The 26,741-nt window shown below is 33.8% G+C and overlaps 1 protein-coding gene across 19 annotated transcripts in view; it reads left to right on the top strand.

The window, feature by feature from the left end:
• The window catches only part of ROBO2 (roundabout guidance receptor 2), a 1,146,283-nt gene that overhangs the window by 1,025,010 nt on the left and 94,532 nt on the right, over window positions 1–26,741 (top strand). For 16 of the 19 annotated variants that reach the window (XM_072967644.1, XM_072967640.1, XM_072967582.1 and 13 more), the window contains 3 exons: window positions 3,644–3,771; window positions 8,352–8,363; window positions 25,142–25,266. In XM_072967644.1, the coding sequence (XP_072823745.1) occupies window positions 3,644–3,771; window positions 8,352–8,363; window positions 25,142–25,266 (265 nt within the window). The remainder of the gene's footprint in view (window positions 1–3,643; window positions 3,772–8,351; window positions 8,364–25,141; window positions 25,267–26,741) is intronic. The other 3 variants (XM_072967648.1, XM_072967594.1, XM_072967661.1) reach the window with 1 other exon arrangement.

Here is a 26,741-nt window from a genome sequence, read left to right as displayed (position 1 = left end):
CACACTTATGTCAAGGCAGACCTTATGTCTTCCATCTGAGAATCATTTCCCTAGGCTGGAAGCCCTGTGAAGGCATGTATCCCCAGCTTTTAATGCAATGTCTGGCATGTTGGAGACATGTCGTAAGAATTTCTTAAATAAAATAGACCTTCATTATAATCTCCAATTTCAAGGATCTTTAAGGGGAAATTAAAATGAGATAATGCTCAGTGAGCATCTACTAATTCCCATGAACCACACAAGGCGCTTTACATGCAGGAGTATTAAACTTACCATCCTAAAACCTCTTCTACTACAAAGCTTACCTTTCTCACTGCAGCTGAGCTCATTACTTGGGTTCATGTACTCTCTGTACCTAGCTGGAGTCCTATAGATATTCTAAAATTACCTTTGTACCTCCAGACCATTGTTCTTACTCAACTTTTACAGTCTATATCTGAAACTTTGTCACAGAGTTTTAAAAAAAGGAAATGTACTATTTGCTTGTAAAGGTATGCTATCTTTGAAAGGTAATCCCTTTTATTAGCAGCTAAGATTAATTCAATTGATGCCTCCCAAGCAATATTTCATTTTTAGTTTTTCCTATGGAAACAAAAATTACAATCATAGGGTAGAATGCAGAATTACTTGTATTTCTGATCAGGGAACCCAAAACAACAACCAAAAGGTTAAAATTCTATATATATAAGTTGTATATAATTATACACACACACACACACACACACACACACACACACAATGCAATGTTCCTATTACTATTCTTGACACTTTCACTCCTTAAAAAGAAGAGGGAGAAATTTTGGCAAGTGAGATTTCAGATTTCTTTTGGGCTCAAATATTATGTAATCAGTAATTTTTAATTGAACACTTTTTCTTACTAGAGTCAGACATAAATATCTCTCACATTGTCCCTGTCTCCCATGGTGTTCCCTATATAAGTGACTTTATCTAACCTGAAGTGAAATTTTGCCACAAGGTGTAACTAAATGTTTGCTCAATGTGAAATTATATTTCTATTCAAATGATGTAAATAATGTGGCTTGTGTGTCTTAAGTTAACATTAAAAGAGTAAACTAAGTATTTTGCAGTGGGGAAGGGGTACCACAGAGCAGGGGGAAAAATGCCAGGTTGAGAGTCAGATCAAGGTTTGAATTCTTTGGTTTTTCTCTTTAGTAGCAAACTGACTTTGAGCAAATAATTTCACTGACTAACGGTCAGTTTCCTCAACTGTTAAATGACTATTTCTGTGAAATGTGCTAATGTGTGTGAATCTTTTTTTTTAATGGTGAAGCAATATACAATTTCTGATTTTGTATCCTCAATGAGAAATCAGAATTAATGTACAATATAAGTATCTTTAATTTACATAGAATAATTTTTCATGTGTGTTTGATCCAGAAAGGACTTTATAAATTAAGTTTATTTTTCCCTCTTTCAGCTTTTGAGAAAACTCAGAGTGATGAAGAGACTTTTCAAAAGTCAAACAAGAACTAGAGACAAAACTATAGCCAGAATTCAGTTTTTTGAGATGAATTAGAAATGTCTGCCATATACATTGTTTTTATTCAGTGTTTATAACTTAGAGCTAAACATGTCATGTAGAATATAGGTTAACTGCAGGAAACATTTTTGTTAGACATTAAATATATCACCAGCAACTTTTCTGAAGTTATCATCCAAATCATTATTTCTCATGTTTTTAATTGGCAAAGTTAAGCAGAGAAAGTTTCTGTGTAATGTTACTCTCTCATGCATCTCAGTCGAGTACTTGCCCCAAATTCTACATATAGCCCATGAGAAAGCCCTAAGAGATAAATATGGCAAATTTGCTGTCTTGCAGTCATTCACATTTGGTTGAGCTTTATATCAGCAAGAAATGATATTCATCATGCATTCAACCAATATTTCTTGAGCTCCTAGTGAGTGTAATAAAAATAGCTAACATGTATTGTGCTTTCTGTGTGCCACTTTTATGCACTTGATAAGTAATATCTCCTTTAAAGCTCACATCCAATCCATAAGATAGGTGTTATCATCAGCACGTTTTGCTAGTGAGGAAATTGAGACCTACAGAAGTTAAGTATTTTGTCCACCATTACAAGCATAGGAGGAGGCAGAACTCAAGATGAAAGCTCTGGCCGTTTGGCTGCAGAGTCTGCGCTCTTAATCCCTTGGTTATGCTACTGGATGTTAAAAGCTCTGGGTCGGGCCTGTGGATATAGCAGTGAGTGAAACAGATAGGATCTCCGCCTTTATCGAAACAGACAGTACAAAATGGAAGCAATGCAGAGTGACTGGTGTAACAATAATTATTTTTGTTTTGTTTTCTGTTTTGTCTTTTGAGGAGAGAATAATCATAGTTTTTTGGGGTAATAATGCTTGGCTTCACACAAGGTAGTGAAGGCTTTCCTCATGACTATGACATTGAAAATGAGCGGAAATTTAACCAAAACATGCAGAGAGAAAAGTAACCACCATAACTGGAGGATGGAGGAGCTTGGATAGTTAAGTTTAGTTGGCATGACTCATTCGTAGACATCACTTTCTGTCTTGCAAAGTTATGTAAAACAGAACTTTTATTAGGTCCATGTCTCAGCTTGTAATAAAGTTAAGCTGTGTTATTCTTTTAGCTAAAACTAGAAGTGGAAGAAATCTGATTATAATAGTCTTCAATGCACGCCTAAAAAGTTTGTTTTGGTCCTGAAAGCAACAGAAAATCACAGCTAATTGTGAGCAGATAGAAACAAGTAAAGTAATATTTTGAAAATAAAGCTTTGACTGTGTGGTATGTATGAGAAAGAGAGGCACTGTGATCATTCAGAAGCTGTTGTGTGAAATCACAAAGCCCATCAGTGAAAATCGGTAAGAAAAATCAGATATGAAAAGGATGTAAAGATAACTTCTTTATGACTTTGTGTAATTAAAATTTCTTAGAATCTAAAAAGAGCATATTCTTATATAAGCTCTTAAAAAATTCATGTTAAAATTTTAGAATTTTTTTCTGAACTAGTATGTTAGTGTACTTGCTAAAAAACCAGAAATGTGGCAAGAAATGTTTATGAAAGAGCTAAGGGTGTGCATTTCCATAAATCACTACAAGACATGTTGATGTTTTAAAAGTTAATATTGCTACTTTTAAAAGGGATTACACCTTATTAATTATTTTAACCAATGTCTCTTTTGTCAATTTGCCAACAAATAAGAGAAGACTTTTCTTCTTTAATGTGTTTCAGCTCTCTTATATTCAAGATGTCATAAAAATAAATCATATATTTGAATGCAGTGTAACTCACAAAATGATAGAATATAACTCACCAAGAAACTAAAGCATACATTATTTCCTTACTAAGAGCTACCCAAAAAAGCCAAAGTGCTAATAATGCCTTTGATAGTTTTGATGCTGCCAGAGTTGTATACATATATAAGTTATAGGTAATTTATAATCAAGAAGCTAGAGATCAGATATGAAATTAATGATCTTATTAGCAATACATTTAATCTAAACAGTTGTACTTTATGGCTGAACAGTGTGTGTGTGTGTGCCTGTGTATATAATATAAAAAGAGAAAAACGAAGCTGAATATTTAGTGTTATCTAAATATAACCAATGTTATTTAATAAAGCCAATTCATATTCTGCACAGGTATGACATCAAAGATGATTACACGCTGAGAATCAAAAAGGCCATGAGTACGGATGAAGGCACGTATATGTGTATTGCTGAGAATCGGGTCGGAAAAGTGGAAGCTTCTGCTACCCTCACAGTCCGAGGTAAGAGACTTAAGATGTGAAATATAATTGAACCAGCAGATTAATATTTGGGTAAATTGTTAAGTGAACTCACAATCAAAATATTAGCTTATACTGTTTTATTACTATATTCAAATGCCTAGATTTTGTAACCTAATATTGGTTGAAGTAAAATTACTTTAAAATTTAGAGTTGAAGGGATGATCATTTGAAATAATTTTTACTTAATAAATAATAGCTAATACAGTTTAAAAGTAAATCTTAAAAATAGAAAAGATTTACAATAGTCCTTTATGTTTCCATTACTTCAAGCTGTTTACCATTTTTAAATGTCACTAGTTTCAAAAATACTGTTTTCTGTTTACTATATTGTCACTTTATACTAGTAGACTATTTTTTGAAATTCTTTCTTATTTCAGCAAACAGCAATCTGAAAAAAAAATAAACAAACAACAACAACAAAAAAAAACTGCTTCCAAAGGTGAAAAATGGACACAAAGAAGCTCCCACATTGAGAAAATCTGATTTAGAGACTGATTTGTGAAGTTCACTGGCCTTAAATAATTGAAAGAGTCAGTGCTGCTCCTGTAATAACGTTCACTTTCTGGGTGTCATGCACTTTCTCAGTCATGGAATAATTTTCATTTATAGACTCCTTGCAATTGCTTATAAGTGAAAGAAAGCATTACTTAACCCTACAGTGAGTCAGAATGAATTAACCGTCTTCCTGGTGGTGCGTGCTGTTGCACAAGAGTAAGTGATACAGCCCAGGGTAGCGAGCAGTACCACGTGCACAGCCACACTAGTCCTGCCAAGTAGACATTACCCATGGCGTTGTTTACGCTCACAGGACTTGAAACAGAGACAGGCCAGTGCGTCCGTTATCCAGGAGTCTTCCAGTCTTTCCCCCACTAGCCTGACTGATGCCCCTGCCCCTCCCTCGTGAAAAGGAAGCTGGCTGCGTGTTTTCTTCCATGTCTCAGTTATGTCTCACCCTGTTTAGTCAGACCTTTAGCCCTGTGCAGCTTTGCTCACAGAAGTTTTCATAAGATTAGGAGAAAGGCTTGGAGGAATCTGGATTGGCAAGAAATGTGTCAGGGATTCTCAGACTGGTCCTCCATCTGGTAAGAAAAATGGTTTTTTGCCAGATGTATGATTTGGGCATCAAATCATTAACAAAACAAAACAAAAAAACACTTCATCTTCCTCCAGGAAACTATTAGGAGACCTTTACTCTGGATACCTAGAAAAATATTGTTAATTTCCAAGCTTGTCAATCACTCCATTCCCATTCCACCTAATTCATCTTTTTTTTTTTTTTCCCAACCAGACATGCCAGTGTGAACTTAGATTTAGGCAAATTAAATTTAGGCAAAATTGGCAAGCTAGTTGCTTAAAAACATTTTCATTCCTCATTAAAGGAGGAATCATATTGCAATTTTATATATATATATATATAAATCTGTGTACATATATGTATCATATATGATCAAAATCTAATAGCGTTTATAAGCCTCTTTACTATATTTAACCTACATTCTCTGGGAGGTGATTATATATTTATATCTATTTGTTTGCTTTAATTTAGTCAAACTTTTACAGAAACAATTCACTTGGCCACATTTCCCCCAAAGTTTGTTTCTTTGTTTTTTCTGAAGTGAGTAGGAAAAAAAATAAACAACTAACCAAGAAATGTCCCATTCAAAAAATATTTGCTGACTAAACAAATGGTGAGGAAATGTGAGGGGCTGTTTGTTTGTAGAAGCAGCGGGGCTCCTTTTATACTTGAATGCTTGGGTGAATGAGATTTGAAGTGGTCTGTTTGATTTAAGGTCTTTCCCAGCTAATTGTTTTCATAATTTGTTGAAAGTTTCAGGTTTACCATTTTATTTAACAAAGCATGCTCCTCCTGGATGGATGTTTGAAGCTAATTTACAAAACTAATAGAAAGAGTTGTTTGTTTTTAATGGGATTTCCTCTTAAATCAGCAAACCTTAAGTGGTCTCTCCCCTATTCTGCATCCTGTAGATGGATTAGAGAGTTTAATCTTTGCGTTATGTATTTCGTCTAAGACTGAAACCTCCAAAACAGGGTTAAAGAAAAAAAATCTCCACAATATAATAGAATGTGAGTGAAATATTGTTTAAGAATATTTTTTATCATCAGGAAAAGCGGTTGGGATTTCTCATGCTATGAGATTAACAGGAGAAAAAACATATTATCTATGGCTTATTTTTTTCTATGCTCATTTTTCTATGCACATAAATGAAATGTTCAGCCCTTCTCTGGATTGTTTTATTAGAATGGGGTCAACTGACCCAAGAGGCCACATCCATTTTCATCCATTTAATGCAGGGACACAGTTTAGTTTAATTTGCTGATTTTGAAAACATCCACCTGCTGGTTTTTTCCAAGATGAAATGTTGCTATGTAACAAAGGCAAGAAGTTTTATTGTGGTATTTCTGCTAAAATTGTATCATGCTATTCACTTTAGTGAATTGGGGAAAAGAAAAGGGAGTTTTATAGTTAAAATCTGAAACAGACTTACTCAGTTGTTTTCCACTTCAAAAATATGGTGAATATAGACTATAAAATTAAACTTAACAGCAAGTAGCTCCTTTTGCTGACTTGACAAACAGAAAATTAGAAAAAACAATGTTAGACAACAACAAGCCTCTTAGCATTTATATTCTAATCAAATAATTCATGATTTAATAGGACTTTTAAAAAATGACTCAAAATGAGTGAATACAAATTGCATATTTGTAAACACAATTTTTCCCATTTTTCAGTTGCTTAAATGGTTTTGCATAAATCAAGACTTCTTTGGAAAAACAATCTTGTTTCCAGAGAAATCAAACCTTAATTTTTCTTGAAATTACCCTAGACTAAGTGAAACAGAAACATATTTTATTTCCTCAAAACATGATTTCTCACCATGTTTTTTCTTTTATCTCTTTACAGTCATAGACTCATAGACTCAAAATGCCTTTTTGTTTCTAAGAGAAACATGTTTGAGGTTCAGCTTGAGGTAGCACTTGAAAAATGCAAATTCAGAAATGAAAGAAATTTTTTTCTACTAAACACTGGCAAAATGAAGAGAAATCTCATCAGTTAGAAGAAGGCACACCATTATTATGTTAGTATTTGTTTTGTTCTTAAAGAAGTTGTTATTTTTGTGTGCCTGGACCCTCCCCCCTCCAAAAAAGAAAGCAATCATGCATTGTTCAGCTTACTTTTTCCCTCTTGCTATAGTAAACCCACTGTAGATTGTAGGACACACCAGAGTTTCACCAAGCTAGAATCTTCATTCTGTTGCTATAATTGCTTTTATTCTTCTCTGAAGGGTTTTAATTCCTCCCTTTTAATTGTGAATAATACTATAAGACCATGAATCTCATGTAGAAGAAACTTCAGTATTATTTCAGAGGTTGCACAAAGCTAGTATTATGATGTCTGTTGAGTGAATGAATGCCTGTAAATATGATTTCAACGGCTGTATAACCACACCCAGCAACACATCATCAAGACAAAACCACTCATAAGTTTGAGTCATATTGTGTGCACTAGAGCTTTATCCACTGGGATATGGGTGAAACACTTGTCTGTAGAGTAAAATTTTATTTTGAAATGAGACATTTCATAAAAGTTCAAACACTACTGAATCCGTTCCTTCTTCATTTGAACATTGGGACCGTATGTTTTATACTTGTCCATTACTTTTATATAAAGTGGTTTACTATCTAAATTGACTTAGCATTATTCTTTTTAAAGAAAGTATTATTAAGCCAATGTCTGTCTCTTACAATTTCTATGTATTAATAACAGGGCAGCCTATTACTACTGATTTTAGTGATTGAAAGTTACGGTATAATAAAAAAATAGTAATTTGTTGAAGCAGCAGTTTGAAAGCCATTCTCGTGAGCAAGAATCAATTTGTCAGTCATTGTTTCCTGCCCTCTGCCAAGAAAAGAAAAGAGCTTAACAGTAGTTAGGGGGCTACTCAGTTGAAATCTCTAAGGATGTTCCAACCTATTTGTTATATTTTCATCCACCCTGTCCACGGATGAAAAGTGATGTGATCTTAACTTATTACTGGCTGAAAAGCAGTGTCAGGGGCTTTTCAGTAGTCCTTGTAATGGTTCTGACTAACCATGCTTAAAATCCAATTGCTATTTAAATCAGACAGTGAAGCCTTCTTTTATTGACATGACATTTGCTAGTCTGTGACTTGAATAAAGTTATATTCATCAGGTTCCTAACTTTGGGGTAAACAATGCTGTTTAGCTCTAAAGAGATCTTTGAAATAGTTACTACAGTAAGTGATGATGACGATAAGACCTCATGTAAACTGTCTCTCAGATTACTTAGAGTTAATCATGACATGCAAAATATTTATTTTCTTAGAATTCTATTTATAATTTTCAGTTTTTATCAAGCTAAGACGTCCTGTTCATATTTGAGTAATGAGACTAGAAATCACCCTACTGTCCATACTTAAATGTAACATTACACATCATGCATTCTGATAATTTTCTTTTCTTTTTTTTTTTTCTAATTTCTTTTTTATGTTCTCACTACACCATTGTAATGTCTACAGCTCGCCCTGTTGGTAAGTAGCCATCCTCTATCCATTTCGCATGGCTTTGTATAGTGCTTCATAGCTCATGCAGAGTAGGATATAGTGGAATGAAATACATTTGTTCACCCATGTTAAAATATTACCTGAGGCACTGTCTGCTATGAAAGTTGCTCCTGATTTTTTCATCGCTTTGAAAAACCATAACTTTTTGCTACCTAGCAATTAATAGGTAACCGTTTTCAAGTAAAAGAATATATGAATGATTGATGTTATAAACTGCTAACTTTTCTTAAGGAGAAAAAATATAATACTTCTTTTTTTTCCTGTGCATATAAAATAGTCAATTGTGAGTTACGTTTGGTATTTGTTAAGGTAAAGCACTATGAATTAAATTAGAAGTTCCATTACTTTATGCACTTTTCTTTTAAGCTGCTTGGAGTTCTTGCTTTGTAAGGGTATATTTTTTTTTTACTGCTGTACACTTATCTGCATGCCTACTTCAGCAAAATTTAGTAGAATGCTTCAAGTTACTGTTACATTGATGCTTATGCTAAGAGGAAAATGGAGGGATGAGCTGTGTTCTTTGGCATGAAAAGTTTGTGATTTGAATATATCTCATTCTTCATTTGGCTTTGCAAAATTGAACTTAACAGCTTGAACTTGCAGTAATTTAAGTGGTAATTATTTTAAACAAATAATACAGTCTTCTCAAACTTATTGGTTAATAACCTTTCTGCATTTATTTTAAAGTTTAGCTTCAACTGCCAAGAAATGTGTTTAAATCAAAGAAATCTTGATAATTGTGTTAGAAAAAAATGAATAGATGTATATATGCATAAATGGATGGATGGGTGGATGAATAAATGAATTTAGTACATAGCTTCTTTAATACACTAAGAGATGTTTTAACAAGTTTTCAGTTTGACACAGCTTTATAAATGGTCCATCTAACTTCAAAAGCTTTCTTAATATACTGGCTTGACATTGTTGGCATTTGATATATATTAATCCAAACTCATATAACATTTCCCCCCATTGGTTGAAACATTCATAAGCATTATTGTTATGTACTGTTTTCTTATATGAGAGCAAATATAGTAAATAGAACTTTGGTTTCCCAATCTGAATTTCTGTTCTGCCATTTCTGAGCAGTATTTCCTTTGTAACTTATTCAGGATCCCTAATCCTCAGCCACTTCCTCAATAAAATGGAGAGAAAAACCCTGACTTGTCAAAACTGCTGTGGAATGAATTAAGTTCAAGATTGATCACACATGTGAAAACATTTTGTATGCCAACGTTGGTTAACGTATTCCTAGTTTCTGAGACATACATTACTTCACATTTCAATATTTTCAAAATATACTGTGGCTTACAATCGATTTGAACATAAACTACAAACATTTTTTCTTGAAACACAATTGTTAAATTGTGCGTTTTGAAATTGATGCTGTTAGAAAATTAAGAAATATATTATCGTTTTTAATCTTCATTTTTTGTATTTGTAAGAATTCATATTAATGATAACTTTATATATCAGTTATATGACATCTAAAATTAAGACGTGAGTGGGAAAGAATAAGGTAATAACTTCAAATTAACAGGAAAATCACATTTAAATTATAGATCTTTATATACAGAAACTTTATGTCAATAAACCATGACCACTTGATTTATATTATTTCACAAGTTCCTGGAACATAGAACAATATATTAATAATTTCCAATATATTAAAAATCATGAATAAAAATACATTGAATAGAAGATATGATGTACACAGAGTACTGAGATGTATTTGTCACCTACAAGTTACTTCTTTTTTTATTCTTGTTTAAAATGATTTCTTAAATTCCCATTGGACTGGAACTAAAGAATAGATTCTTGACACACTATACTTTATTCTGGGAAAGTCTGTCATTTCATAAATCTATCTTGAATGACTTATGACAGTGTTCAGAAATATGAAGAACTATACTTGAAACTTGACAACTACTATTAATTTGGGAAACTGAATGTTGGATATGATTTTACTGGATCACCAAAGAAGAGACTAATAATGGTATTAGCCTGCTTTTCTTTGCATTAACTTTTTACATCAATTTAATTCAGAAATCATATAAATGCTAATTGTTATTGTAAGGTCAGAAGATACAAATCAAGTAAATTATGAATTTAATATTCATATAACAGAAAACTACGTTTATATTAATATTAAAATGTTTCAACTTTAAAGCTCTTAGCAATAGCATAAAGGGTATTCTACAACGTAGAAACCACAGAAAGGGAGAAAGTCCATCTTTTAGTTCTAGTATAAGTTAGGTGAAAAAATATATACAAAATATATAAAATTTAGAGAAAATTCAGGGGTTAGTTCCTGTCTGAAGCTTTTAAAAGAAAAGGAGAACTATATGCAGATTCTGGAATACTTAACAGTTTCGGAAACCAATCACTACATTACACACCATTAAATACCATGCATACCACAAACTGCATAGTGTGTGTGGAAAGCCCATTTAGAAATCATTATAATCTCCCAAGCTGTCTGACTCTTATAAGCTGAATTTGATATAAGAATTGAAACTCTATGCAATTTACAGTTGGAATGAACACCTTCCAGCCTGTACTTTTGAGAGTATAAGAAATACTCTTGATTTTGATGATCCTCAGTGAGGGAAGTTTTACTGAAAGCAAACAGTCACAAACTTGCCAATGGAGGAAAGTATTCTCCAGATTTCACTCCCTCATGTGCAATGTCATCAACATCTCAAAAAAAGCCCTTGAATCTAACTTCCTTAGGTGCTTTTTACCACAAAATCTAGACAAATGTCACTTTGATCATTAAAAATCCACCAGCCCTTCCTGTGGTTTTGACTTTTTGCTGTTCCAAAAGCACTTTTAATATGAGAAGCAAAAGTACACCCTAGGACATAGTTAAGTCTGAATGCTGAACTATTCATTTGTTTATTTGGAAAACTCTTCTGATGAGGGAACTGACAGAAGAAAAGAGTCTAAATAGGGGTAAATATCTTGCTTCCTATACCCATCTGTCTTACTTTCTATTGGAAATCTTTCCCAAGCTTAAAAATAAAAAGGAACATCTATTTTGGAGATGGGCAACACATTCTTTTCCTAGCAGCAATTCAAAACATGATGAGTAATTTGGAAGAGAACTGTCAAATCTGCCAGCCGCCTTGCCTGTGAAGCTGAGCCCTGCTCCGTTTTGTGTCGTGTATACCATATGCTAGATGCTGATTGCCTCCAGTGTGGAAACTGAGAGCTGAGTATGTCAGGTGAAACTTGTTTAAAATGTCAAAAACAAATTGACGATATACGTCTTTATGGCAACTTCGAATTATTTAGTGACTCAAAAGTATGTTTCTTTTGATAGAATATAATTGACCACACAAGAGTGTGTAAGTATTGAGAAATATATATGGTTTTGGCAAAATTCCCATCTATTATTATTATTATTAATATTATCATTATTATTTTAGAGAAGCAGCCACTATTCTATACAGAAATCTATAGGGACATATTTTTTCAATCTCCTCACTATTTAAACACAAAAAGTAATATATCCTCATTTTAGAAACTTCTGTTTTGAGTTGAAGGGGAGTTTTGTTATAACATACTCTGAAGCATCTTACTGGGGCCACCAAAAAAGTCCAATAAAAAGTGAGTGATTGAAAAAACTCATTCAGGGAAAATTATAAATCAGATGTAACATTAAAATAATGCAACTGGTATTTTCAACACCCCCCACTTCCACCCCACCTTGAAATCTGGAAAATTCAATGTGCTGGATATAATTTAACCTAATATTGGAAATATTCCAGTTTTTTAAAATCAGAAAATATGTAGATATTATATATGAATCCTTTTGTGTTGAGACCCACTTTTCTGCAAAAGGAGTCCTAGATGTATCTTGGAAAGAAACCTATACTTTTAGTCTCTGCAGCCTTTCTTCTTTGGGCAAGCTGTTACCCCCATGACCCAAGGTGATCATCTCCCTCCTAGGAGCCCTCAAAGTTTCCTGCACCTGGCACTAATTAGCTACTTTATGCAGAGTCCCATTTAATTTTTATTAAGCATCACGTTTTTCATTGCCCCATATGTTTTGATTAAGTAGTAGGTTAAAAAATACATTCTGTTTTGTCTTGTATATTCTATCAGAGTTTCCATAATGTGAAATGTTTAAAATATCTTATGCTAATGCTAATTTTTAAAGTGAAAAACAAGTACTAGTTACTTCTCATGCTTGGCTGGTTTCGGTCACTGACTTGATTCTTTTGGAAGGGCCTTGTATATTTGGCAATGTCTATACATTGCCTCTAATTTGAAGGGTAGGTATAAAATTATTGTCATACTTTCTTCTTCTCAGACTTTGGTGAAAATGTTTTATTTTCTTGGTATTGAGTGGTACTATGGTGAAGTCTGAGACTTACAGAGCCATTTCATCCTCAGCTAGGATGCCCTTCCCAGTGTGGTCCCTTCTTCCATAAATTTGCTGGGTTATACCTTGGGCCTGATCACCCTGTGTCTAATATTCCTAGAACAAAGCAAGCCCGTTGAATCTGCAGATTCATGCTTTAATTTACTCTATTTCAAAAATGATTTCTTCTGTTTTATCTCTAAATGTTTTTTCTGACTTACTTATTTTCTTCAAATATATCAGTTACATTGGCTTTCTTTTGACTCAATTCCATATTCATTATGGAATTCTTCTCTATAACAACTTTGAAATCATCATTTGTTCATATTGTATGATTTCTTAATGCCTATTTATCACCTTCCTAACTTTTTCAATTTCAGTTACCTCTTTTCTTGTTTCTAAACTGTATTTTTTAATTTAGCTTAATTTCTTGTTCATTTCCTTGATAAATGAATAAAGCATTCTTCTTCTCCACTTGTTTTTAGCTCCTTTACCTCTTTTTGAGTTTTTGTTTGTTTCTTTTTTAAACAGAGGTCTTGTTGTACATAGTTTTATTTAGACTATGGACAACTATTTATTCTAAAGTATTTCTGTAGCCCCTTGGTTATCTTGAAAGACATAAATGCTTTATCTCCCTTTAATTAATTGATTATGTTCTTTACTGTTATTAATTAAATAGATAATTAGTTGATATACAGTTTGTTTTATTTTGTTTTGTGTAGATCCTGTTTACTCCCTGTATGATTATTAACCATAGTTAACTGCTGAAAACTAGGGCTTGCCTGTTTGGAGAAGAGAAAATGAAAAGTATCAGGATCATTCAGTAACCTTTATTTAGACTCTTGTCTTGAATATTTTATCCAAAAAATGCTGTTTTCTTCTCAGTACTCTAGTGATTCTAGTAACACAAAGCAAGCCACTTTATATTATAAACTCTCTGTGAAAACCTCTTCATCTTCCTTCATTACTTCTTGCTTCATAATGAAGATGGGTTTTAGGTGTACTAGTTTTCTACTGTTGGATAACAAATTACCACAAGTTGAGCAACTTAAACAGCACCCACTTATTAGGCCACAGTTCTGTAGATCAAAAGTCCAAACAGGCTCAATTGAGTCCTCTGCTTAACACCTCACAGGCCAAATCAAGATGTGGATCAGGCTGAGCACTTCTCTGGAGACTCTCCAAAAGAATCTGCTTCAAAATTCATCCAAGTTGTTGGCAAAATTAATTTCTTTGTGGTTGTAGGATTGAAGTCCCCATTTCCTTGCTGGCTGCCAGCCAGGGGTTGCTCACAGTTCACTTACCAGCCGTTGCACATGGCTGCCACAGCCTTCAAAATCACCAGTGATGCCTTGAATCCTTCAAGTGCTTTCCTCTGTGTCTCTCTGACTTCCTATTCTGCTATCAAGAGGGAGAAGATTCTCTGTTTGAAAGATCTTAAATGATTAGGTTGGGCTCACCTGATACTCTCCCTGTCTTAAGGTCAACTGATTAGTAACCTTAATTACATCTACAAAATCTCTTTTGTCACATAACTAACATAATCACGAGAGTAACTACAGGAAGTGAAGAACATGGGGCCACCTTAAAATTCTGTCATCCCGAGTAGGCTTGAAATTTTCTTTCCTTCAGTACCTTCTCTCCTGAATTGTGAATTTTAGCTGGTTATCTACAAAGTTGTGTCTCGTATTTCCCAAGTCTCTTTCTTGACTCTAGATCTCCTTCTTCCCAGCAAAAGATCATGGAAGGGCTCTCACAATGTTGACAGATAATTTCTGTGAAGTTAGTATTGATAAAGGATTGTGGATTGAGGCTAGTTGGGTACCACCATGCATCCTCATTTTCCTCCAGGTTTGACTATATCTGGCAGGGGTGCTTCACAATTTGTGGTTTGGAGCTATGGTAGTTTTTCCATATTATTCATTTCTTTTGTTGAGTTCAATAGAGGAAAGTGGAGCAATGAGCCTTTATTCCATTATATTAGCCCCCCCCCAAAAAACCTCTTACATATGCATTAATTTTGGAGTTTACCTAAATGAAAACAAAATAAACACTAAATATGTTAACTTAGTAGTTAAAAGTAAAGTACTGTAAGTATCAAATATCACAATAATGTAAATATTTGGGCCAGAAACAGTATCATGAGATTAATATTAAGAGATTTCACTGGCTATTGCTGGAAAGACATAGCATGAACATTTTAGTCATACCTTGTAAGAAAGTCAAAATTTTTACTTTTATGAATTATCATGATTTGTAGACAGAAAGAAATATCATGATATGTATAATATATACTGTAAAATATACATTATGATGTGCATTACACCTAAATATTATATGCATGACATTTCAATTACTGCACTAGTTATTTAAACATTAAGCATATTAAATGTCACTCAAGGGAATAGTACATAATTAGATTCATTAAAAATGTACAAGCTACCAAATTAAATTAAACTTTGAGTTAAAATATGTCTGAATGCCTTTTTAAATCTCTCATGGCAAACATTGCTTCCAGATTTATTGAGGATATTATTTTCATCTGCCTTACAAAACAGTTAGCTCTTTGTCAGTAAATACATTGTTGTATTTATCTTTCTGCTGCCTTTAGGTCTAGCATAACACTTACATGTGGTAGGGGCACGCCAAATGTTGGTGCAGTTAATTGATACACACATATGCATACATAGGTAATACTTGCTGAGAAAATGTTTATGCAAGCAGCTTTATATAGTGCTATAAAAAGATTAAGCAACATTCATGGTAACAGGCCAATCACATAGACCCCATTCTGCTAGTAGGAGATAAAATACAACAAAAAGAAGGCACTAATGAGTTAGGATGGTGCCTTACTAAGCGTGTAATTAATGTTATTAAGAAACACTGCAGTTGCATATTAAAATTCCGTTAACTAAGCAGCCCTTCAGCATCAGTACATTTGTTCCCTGGTTACAAGTCCCCCCCCCCTTTTTTTTTCTGATTGGCATCTTCATGCAATCTTTTTCTAAAAAATGAGATAATGGGATGTGATCAGCCTTCGTGGTTTAGCTAGAGTGCTGACATGACAGTTCTGGCAGGTTGACAGGTTAAGTGAGTGAAAATGGATGTCTTGTCTCACCATTTACATGAAGAGCCATTTTTAAGCTCTAGTTTTCCTTCCTCACCTCCACACTTACAACCTCTTCTACTTACAATATGAGAAGTCTAATTTTCCCAGTTAGGATCTGGAGAAGACATTTTTCACCACTTCTTGAACTACTTTTCTTCTACTGGTGAAAATGAGATTTTTTTAAGAATAATAAATATTGTCTCATTTGTTTTTAAGTTAGTAGTGTTTTCTTTGAAAATTAACAGTCCTTTAAAGAAAACAAAATTTTATTATTTTATTTTAGTATTTTAGTCAAAAAAACAGGTAGAAAAGCCAAGCTACTATTGGTAAAGGACAGAAGAATATGTGAAAATGTGATTTACTATTCAAAATTTGTTTAAATTTAAATTTATTCTTCATTTATAACTTGTAGAATTTAAAAGTTCCACAAAATTTGCATGTTGAATTTCAGAATAATTTCCTAAAGTACCATGCTTTCCTATACTTAACTAACTATATTTAAGTGCAAATCTATTTTAATAACCTGAAATATAATAAAGTTTAAAATGATCTATAAGCAATCCAACTTAGTTACTTTTGAGTCAACTATTAAATTTAATGCAATATAGAAATACTTAATATTATTAGAGGATTAAATTGGACTGCTAAAGCCAGTAAAGACCTTTTACATAAAAAAAATACGTGGTTTCACCAACATAATCCTTCAGTTTAACAAGCAGACTTTCAGGTTTTTGAAAGGTTGGAGTGAAGCCAGGTGATGGTTATGGTGCTTTGGCGCTGTCTGGAAAACGTCTATCTCTAACATAATGCATGTGTTTTTCCCTCTGTGAGGAACAACCTCTCACCCTTACTTTCTTACCTACGTAATCTCAAAAGAACAAATCAATCTTTCGCTTTCTCTTTTTCTCTTTCAATGCTTTCCCCAACTGTTGGAGACAGACTGAGTCAAGTTACTCTCATAATGGTGGGACATCCTGTATTACAACATTTTTCATGGTCATCATGTTGTAACATGCTTGATTGTTTTCATGTGAGTTTCCTCTGGTAGGCGGTAAGTTCCAGAGAACAGAAATCTTAGTATCCTCAGACCCTGACACAAAATAAAACCCATGTTTGCTTGAAATAATTAAATACTATTATGAATTAAAGAGCCAACAAACATCTGAATTCATTTCTAGTACAGGTTTATCACTGTGGTGTTCTCCAGTAACGTGCTGTCTTAAAAAATGTTAAGGTCAAGTACAAAATGGCTATCTGCATTTAGCCGTTTATTGTAACCCTGTTTTCGTATGCTTGCCTATAAGATCCAAATGTGCAAGTTACTTTGAACCGAATGAATTTACCCTTTTTAATCTATCTACTCTAGACAGTTGTAGAATTACTCATTTTGATATTTACATTGTTCCTTCTCAAGGAGAAGCACATTATGTGTGATTATAAATTAAAGAACATGGTTTTAACCACTATCCCAAAACATACACATACATTTTTGTGTGTATGTCACACTGTCCACCAAAACTCAGTACCTTTGACCCTTGTTGTAACTGCTTTTCTGGTTACTATCAATGTCAACTTAGGTCACTTATATTATTTTATAACTGTATTTTATAACACATTTGGCTATCTTCGTGGCCTACTTTAGTCATCAGATTTTGAATAACCATGAGTTACTTTTAGAGTTTTAGATATCATATGAATCTTCAAAAATGAGTCTTCCACAATCAATAAATTCCATAAGAGTGGTTTAAAAATGTACAGAGTGTAGCTGCATAATTGGAACACATCTTTACTCACACAGGGATTGAATGCAGCTTGCACATGTGAGGCTTCTCATAGGTGGAGAGCAGATAAAGTCTAAACAGATGAAGAGTCTCAGGACTGAGTTTAATTACAGTAAACTTACTTTTTGACCACTAACTTTACTTTCCATGTTTATGAAAACAGTAAACCATTTATTACTTTTCCTTTTTCAGTATGACTTTCAGAAGCATGTATAAAGTATATATAGAGACTATCAATTATTATTTTTAGATTATTATCAAAAAATATAGATATTGGTTTTTATCATGGAATAAGAATTCTTAATATTAGCTAGAAGTAAGGTACTGACTGAGAAAGAAAACCATCACTACTCTAGAAAAGTTATTGCCCTGGACTCAGTGAGAAAATGGTTAATTGGAAAGGTAGGTAATTTAGCAATTTGATCACTTACATTCCTTGAAAATAGTGACAAATGAATAAAATGTGATTAAGTGGGGTTTATAAAAATGATCATTTTAAATTCTATATCCCTAAATTATATTTTTCATTATAAATGCATTGCTTCCTCTGAGATGGATTATGTGTTCATAAGCTTCAAGTCAAATATTTTTATGATATTATGCATTTCCAATATTATTAACAGAAATTCCTTTGAAATCAAGTCAAGTGTTAAATAGTAAAAATTAAATAGAATTAAATAGGTTGAAGAAACAATCATTTATCAATTAGAAGCCCACCTGTTCTGATTACTGAGTAAACATTCATCTCTTAGTCCTGTTCCACATTGCATTTTAATGAACTGGGTACTTGCTATTTCTTGTTGGTGGGGGTAAGCCTATTAACCAAATTTTTTTGCAGGAACTTCTAGAATTGATTGTTATACAATACTTACATTTTTTCTAAGTGGTTTTTGTCACTCTGCAATGGTGGCTACTCAGGCAGACTCTTTAAGATATAAATTTTAATTTGATATAAGGGGTATTCTCTACACGAGGGCATATCAGAATCAGAAGATTTTTTTCAAACATATTTTCTTTGACTTCTCCCCATCCAAATTACTGTAATAGTGAGTTACTGTCATTGGTAGAATTGCATCATACCCTTTAGGTACAATGAGATGGAAAAAAATTGGGGTATTTGCTTTATCAATAATTTTTTTTTTATTTTCTATTGCAAATCATTCACTTAGTGTTTTCTATTTGGGGATTTACTAGGCAAAATAAAGATATCATTTCATTGCAAAATAAGCTCATAATGGAGAGCTTATAATGGAACAGAAGAATCAAGGCACACAGACAGGGAGTAAAAATAGAGAAGCAAGACAATACAGGCAAGGGCACGTACTTTAAAGTGGAAGGAACGCAAAAACGTACAAGGTTAGAATCTGTTCAGGTTAATTGTTGTCGACAAGGTGGATCAAAGGATAATAGCTATCAAAATGGGTTAACCACTGGAACAAGCAAATACATATGCAAGTGATTGAAAGTAGACTTGTCTGCTGAAATGCTGGCTCTGATTTGGGAACAGGTGAGCTTCAGGTTGGTAAGACCTTGGGCGAGCTGATGGAAGACAAAATGCTACACAGAGAATAATTTGCCAGCATTGCAGTGACAAGCAGTAGAAAAGGCATTGTAGGTTTTTGAATAAAGAATGACTTGAAATAAATATACTTGAGAAAGGTTGTACTTCCAGGTAGTTCAGAAAGAGCAAGATTATAGGTTTTATCTACTTTAAAAACAAAAATAATTATTTAGGAAAAACATGCTATGATTTTAACAGTATTATACCATATTGGAAATCATAGCATGTAATGCTTACCCTTCTGTTTGGTAACAGACATGACAAATTCTAAGTTAGCATATAGTTTGAAGTGAACCATATGCGTTTAAGAGGTCCAGCCATCAGATGTATCAGAAGTCAAACCTGTCTTCCTATCTATCCATTTAATCTTTAAAAACCTGTGTACCCTTTATCAGATTTACTTTACTAGCCTTTACAGCATCATGATAGTAGTTAAGATATAAGGCTCTTGGAATATTAAATGAGATAGTTCCTGTGGATGGTTTAACACATCTCCTGGAGCTTAATAAGCACTCAATTAATTTTAATTATTGTTGTGATATTAAGCAGTTTGTGATTCAGCAAATCTTTAAAACAAGGAAATGTTGCAAGCATGTGCTTTTCAAATATGTTTATAGGATATATAATTTAAAAGGAAAAATATTGAGTAGCAAAAAACATTTTATACTTGAGTTTAAGATAGAAAATTCATAATCTTTATCATTACAGAATAAGAAGCTTATTCACTCAGCTACAAAATTGTACCCAAAGAAAGAGCTGCTGAGTATGCCTATAGCCACCCTGTCACATAGTAATGTATGCAACTGCTTCATGACTATCTCCATGTTCGTGCCTGACACAGAAAGTCATATTTTCCTGTAAAGACAACTCTGAACATGATGTGATTAACCTTTCGGGTGTCCCTTCCCCTCATCTCTAAGCCCACCCCATGGACAGCCAATGTTTCCTCCTTGTGTTCTGCCATCTGATTTCCATATCACCCCTCACTCACACCAGCGGGCATTAGCATAACAGAGCTGTAGCGTGACTTTGATTGAAGCCAGCTTGGGCTGAATGCAGTATCAAAGCATAATTTAGCAGAAATCAAATCTAATTTGCTGTGCATTGTATTTAAATTCGCGAAAACACAGCTTCAAGTAAACAGTACCAGACCTCTAACCTTAACTGACCTTCTTATATTGGGGTCTACGCCTCTAGAGATCACACAACATACTTTTCTTATAGAGCTGTTGTTTTTAACGTGTACATGTGTAATGAACATTGAATTGTGTCCCTCTGTTTTCTTCATCTCATTTCTTGTTATAACTGAAGCAATAAGGTGTAATCACTTAACAGATTAAGCAAGTAGGTTATTACACCATAGTTATAAAAGGTTTGTCTAGTGCTTTGGGTTTTAGAGAAGATATAAATATGTATTTTATAGTCTTCTGTCTTAGAAATATATAAGAGAATTGCCATTTCTGTAACTAGCGTATTCTTCTGGAGTTCACAACTCAAACTCTCTAATTCACATTGGGTGTAAATGTGTGTTTTGAATTGTCATCTTGAGGACCTAATTGTGTTTTTTTTTATATTTTATATAGAAAATTCATTTTGTGTATAGCACGCTTTGTGCCATTGTGCTGTGTTGATAAAATGCCACCTCTCTGCCTACTCCCTCCCATTGGTGCCATCAGCCAAGTACTGTCTTTTCAAACCATTTTCACTGCCACCTGGCAGAAATACTGAAACTGTGAAGTGTTATCAGAAGAATTATTGATGCAGTTTTTCATATAAAACCTCAAAAATAAATTCTTTCAACTGATATCCCTTCACAGAAAGTGACAATGTAGATCTTGGATGGAGAAGTAGAGCCTACAGAAGTAAAAGTGATGGATGCGATTTGTTTTAGTGGTTCAACTTCAGGCGACAATAGGAAAGGGTGTACATTTTCAGAGACTTGGACACTTTTCACATCTTGTACTTTGTTAAATATTTTAGTATCTTTAGATTTTTTTAATTTTAAAAATGAAAGGGGATTCCAGTTCCAACAAGATCAGTGTGACTTAAGTTCTGGTGACAAGAAACTATTTGGTACATTAGAAATACAGTGTATTTACAACTTGGAATAAAAGTACAATATAAATAAACATCATATTAAATGATATCTCAGCCTGAATAGCACAAATGCTGATAGCATTTTGTTAGTTAGTAGTCTTTAAAAATTCAGTACTGGGTTAAAAACTCAAGAAACTTTGATTTCCTGGTCTGTTGATTACACTATTGGTGGTAAATATTACACTGTGATATTGTGAAATTTCCTTGTCCTATAAGAGTGCTTATGAACGATTATATTTAGGTGCTACTGTGAACATAGGAATTCTCAACTGAATTTCCTGTCCCAGCTTGCTAAGATTTTTCAGCTTCTTATCTGCCCTTTCTCTTTTAGAAAGAACATTCTTTCTAAAACAGAAACCTTATTAGATCTTTTTTGCATAAACATCTTTGAATGGGTCTCCATTCTCTCTTGGGCAAAATTTAATCTCCTTTAGCATAAATTATCTGGCCCTACCTATATCACTTCTGCATCCCTGATTTTATTTTCAAAACCATATACATCCTCCAAACACATCCATTTCCACATGTCTCTGGCTGTGTCTGCTTCTCTCTGTCCCAAGTGACCACACTCCTCTTCATCTAATGAACTCTTACTTGAGCTTCAAAACACAATTCAAATGTAGCCATCTCCTGGCAACCTTCCTCTTCTTTCCTCATCATTTGGTGTAGTTTGCTGCTCTTCCATGCTTTTTCCCTCAATGCCCTGCTTTTCGTTTTTATTTACTTATTTACTTGGAAGTCTCTGCCATAAGCCATGAACAGTTTTTTATTTTGTTTTCATCCATTCCCTGTACCAAGCAGAATGCCTCATAATTTGTAGCCAATCAATATCTTTTGAATGAATAAATGAATGAATATCTTTTCCAAAAAGTGGTTGGATAGATGTGGTCATTTGCTAGTCTTTACCTTGGGAATTATGCTTTAGCAGCTGTGTTAAAATTGTAGGATCTGGATTCCAGAAGCATTTTGCAAAATCAGTTATCTACCAAAATGTTTTTGAAAGCTTAAAAAAATCAAATTCAAAAAGTCTGTAGTTAAAATTAAAGTATAGATGGTAATTTTACTGAGATAGATGATAGATAGATAGCTGATAGGTAAACAGGAAGCATAATATGCTTAAAACTATAAAGTAGGTTTTCATTGCTTTCATTTGATGTTTCACCTGATTTTAATCATGTATTTTCTCAGTTATCACATTTTAAAAATTATATAAAGAAGGACTTTATAGTGCATATGGGGCTCTAAATTTTTACTAACTAGTTTTACTAACTAGTTATGAGAGCCAGTTCAAATTCTTTCTAGTCCAAAGCAGTACAAATGAACTAATAAGCTGAATATGTGACTTTTGTCAAACACTGTTAACTGATTTTTATTATATTGACTTTTTAAAAACTTTTTTATAATGAGATTCAAGCTAAGTTACTTAATACTACTTATCTACTTAGTGTCCATGTTGGCACTAAACTTCTCTTTCATAGAATCACTAAGGATTAAAGAAATATACATTGAGTTTTAAATTTGTATTAATATACACAATTTTTCCTGAATATTACAGATGATAAAGACCAATCAAGTATTTTTTGGTAGGAATATCTGGTGGGCACTACAGTGTTTTAAGAGTCATTCCTAAAGTAATTCTGTAACATTGATTTAAACTATCATTCTTATTAGAAAACATGGAACAAAAATCGGTGTATCTGCTGATTCAATGGAATGGTGTGAAAATAACAAGACCATAAGAAGCAAGTAATCTCCTGCAAATGCAGGGCAACATAAGTCACATTCCTTTCAAATAGATCCATAAATTTGAGCTCTCCATCCTGTTAAACTGAGTCTTCTGTTATCTATAGTTATAGAAGAAAATTTCACTTAGTTGGTTTATTCCTTTTATCCCTGGAGTATATGTTGAATGTGTTGAATTAGGAGACAGTGTAATAGAACACCAAAAAATAAGCCAGTACAAATCTCAGTGAATTTTTTGAAAAAATGCTTCTACTGTTGCTATGCCAGCGTTCTTCTAAGAATGAATAATTGGCTGTATGTTTGAGGCTACCCTACATTTACTCTGCTCTTGGACCTGCAGTTATGTAATCTTGAAGGACTGAAAGAATTCTGGGTAAAGGCTTTACTGAGTGGTGCTTATAGTTAAAATTCTTCAGGGTTCAAATTTTAGGGTTGTGGCGTTGTATGCCAGGTCCTAAAACTTAGAGTTCATTTTAAAGTCTTTTTCTTGGTCTTAAGTTTTCCAGCATAAGCAAGGAGTTACAGTAGAAGCAGATGATTAGAAAAGTCATGAATAAACATGCTGTTTTCTCTTCAATAGGAATGGGTTTGGTATGGAGAGGATGTCCCTGTGAAAACTTCCATTTACACCGTCTAATGTTTTTCACTTTCTTCTTTCTCTTTATAATTAGCCCCAAATTTAATTGGAACTTTCTTAGCATTTAACCCTACCCCCCTTTTTTTCCTATTGGACTTACTTGTACCGAGGTCTCATTATTTTTGCCAACACCATTTTACTAGTCTTCCAATCACATTCCCTACTTAATTGACTAATTTGTCTCCCTTAAATTATTGAATGATTTGAATATATACACAACATTCATTAGTGGGCTAAAGCTTCCACAATTTTTGCTTTTCATTTATCACTCCTCAGCTTAGAAACAGAATAAAATCCTCAGTTTGGCTTCTCAGGATCTTCTAAGTCTAGATCTAAATCTATCTTTTGTGGCCAGTAGTGTTTACACAGCAGGGACCCTCCAATCCTGCAGGATTACACACTGTTCACTAGATGTGTTCTCGCTTCTTGGGCTTTGCTCAGTTAGCTCATTGCTTGGAATGTGTTCATTTTTTTACTTCTCTAAATGCTACCGTTTCTTAAAACTTCCCTAATGTTCATTTCTTGCAAAAAGCCTTTCACAGCTACCATAACACCAAGGGGTCCCTCTCTCTGGAAGTCCTATCCCATGTAAGGTATACTATAGGCTGTATTAGAACTTAAGTGCTGCTCCTCTGTGCCTGAGAGGGCTTCTGTCACGAACTTACCACAGTCTTACAGAACAGTTGTTTTTGTTTTGCTGTTGTTGTTGTCATCACCATTCTGTTTTGTATTTTCTGTTCTTCCTGGCTGCAGGGTATAAGCTTTTTATCTGTGCATCTTCAGTGCCCAGTAGGGGAACATGATAATTGCCTGACTAATGCTTATTTACCTAAATGAAATGAATTAAATAGAATCAACCACTTTCATACATTTCTTTATATTGTTAATTATCTTCGTATGTAATTCCCATGTCTTCAGTTCTTTGATGTTTTCAACACTTCGACTCTTCAAGTCCAGAAAACAAGCACTTTAAGAATAGGGATCATGTGTTATGCCTTCTGGTGTACCTGCGCCTACTACAACATCTTGCAAATATTATAAGCACAGTCAGTGTGTGTCACTAGATTGATTTCACAGGAAGGCGATGTTTGAGTAATGAAGTGATTCTTTTCTGTCTTTATTCTCAACACAATACCATATCGGGAAATGTTTTATTAAAAATTTTAGAAAATCATTAAAAACCCATTTTCCTATGCAAATATATGGGCTACGGGATTTACAATGTATAACATTTAAAATGCGTGTATTAATAATGTACTTCCTTTTTCACATTTAGTAGAGCGCTCTTTTCCTTTCCCCATTGTGTTTTGAGAAATGCTTAAAAATAAATCAGAAACTGTAGCCTCTGCCTGGCACTGAGCAATCCACCTAGTAGCAGATCTTCTCTTTGATAGATCTTTCTTTGTCAACAGTTTATATTTACACACTTTCTTTCCTTTAAATTATAGCTCCTCCACAGTTTGTGGTTAGGCCAAGAGATCAGATTGTTGCTCAAGGTCGAACAGTGACATTTCCCTGTGAAACTAAAGGAAACCCACAGCCAGCTGTGTTTTGGCAAAAAGAAGGCAGCCAGGTGAGTGAGAGTCTTGACCACTTTTCTGAAATCTGTGAACTTCCCCATTTATGATGGTCCTCAAAGATTTCCTTGCCTCTCTAGTTATCAACATTGAATTTATTTTATGTCTGAAAGAGAGGCTTAATTAATTCTAAAATAAGTGTGAATCAGATGTTCTAATATTCTTTTTTTCTAGTGTTAATTTTCTAAAATCATCATCTCACGTAGAATAGATACAATGCAGTGTAACTAAATTATCTGAAAAAGTCTAACCTGTTGCTATTTAAAATCTCTTTAACAGAAAGGTAAGTTTGCTTTTTCACATTGCTCTACATTAAGATAATTAAGTGAGTTAGTATATAAAGCACTTAGAACACCCTGGACATATGTAAAATAGTCAAAAATATTTCCATTATTAATTAGTCTAGAACCCAATTTCAACTTCCTTTCATAGACAAACAGTATAAATACCTTTTCTTTATCATTAATCCAAAAATGCTTCCTTTTAAGAGGAGAACTATTTTCTTCCATCATCCTTTCTGCATTCCCGCAGAGTGAGGTTACACAGGAAATAATATGTTACATACCAGATGGAACCGACACTTACCTTGTCTTGGCTGTGTGCTGGTTTGTCCTCTCAGGGCCCTCTCTGGGCAGCACGACCTCTCAGACTCTGCTAAAAAAGCAAATTGAGTACCACACTTTTCTCAGGTACAGCTTGGTCCAAACTTGGACAAGCACAGGCCTCCAGGTTCTGAGGCAATGAGAGGAATTTCCAGCTTAAACCAGATCAAAAATTGAATTCTTTATCTAAGAATGTATCTGTGCATTTCTGAGGGGCCTAGGGATATTTTTGTTCTAGACTTTCCAGAACCACCCCCAAAGAAGCATATAGTTCTCAGGAAGAGACCTACTGGCGCTCCTCCTTGGCACCCTCTGTTGTTAGTCCACGTTCTGGAAGAATTTCCCAGGCGAAAAATGGAAACAGCAATTAAAAACCTCAGACAATCTGAAAACTTTGCCAGAGATTAAAATGCTTTCGACTGAATTAAGAGAACCTGTTGATCAAAACCTGTGTATGATTATTTGGGTAGAGAGGCATCAAGAAGTTCCCCTCGGCCATCGTCTTTAATTGTTGTGCATTCCTATACAGTTCTGTACCACCCTAAGCTAGCCTATGGGTGGGCTAATTATCTTATTCCCTTCCTCAATGTTCCTTGTTGGATTCACTTCCCCTGTGATTTGTGGGATGTAAAGATAGTGATGGGAAAGATAAGGTAAAGTTCTGGCCACTGCCTTATCCTACATCAGGACTGTTCCAGAACTTACTTGCCATCTTGTTTAGTCATTCAAAACTATAAAATAGATTTCTACTCATAAGAGTTTCTTGATTCTTCATTTAAAATTGCTTTCAGATTAAAAATGCTAAAGTGAGTGTAAAGAAACATGATACAGTTATAACACACTTGAACATACTCCCAACCCACATACAT

Source organism: Vicugna pacos, chromosome 1 (assembly GCF_048564905.1).
Source record: "Vicugna pacos chromosome 1, VicPac4, whole genome shotgun sequence".
NCBI classification, from domain to species: Eukaryota; Metazoa; Chordata; class Mammalia; order Artiodactyla; family Camelidae; genus Vicugna; species Vicugna pacos.
The sequence above is the reverse complement of the archived record's forward strand: the minus strand, read 5'-3'. Positions and strand labels throughout refer to the sequence as shown.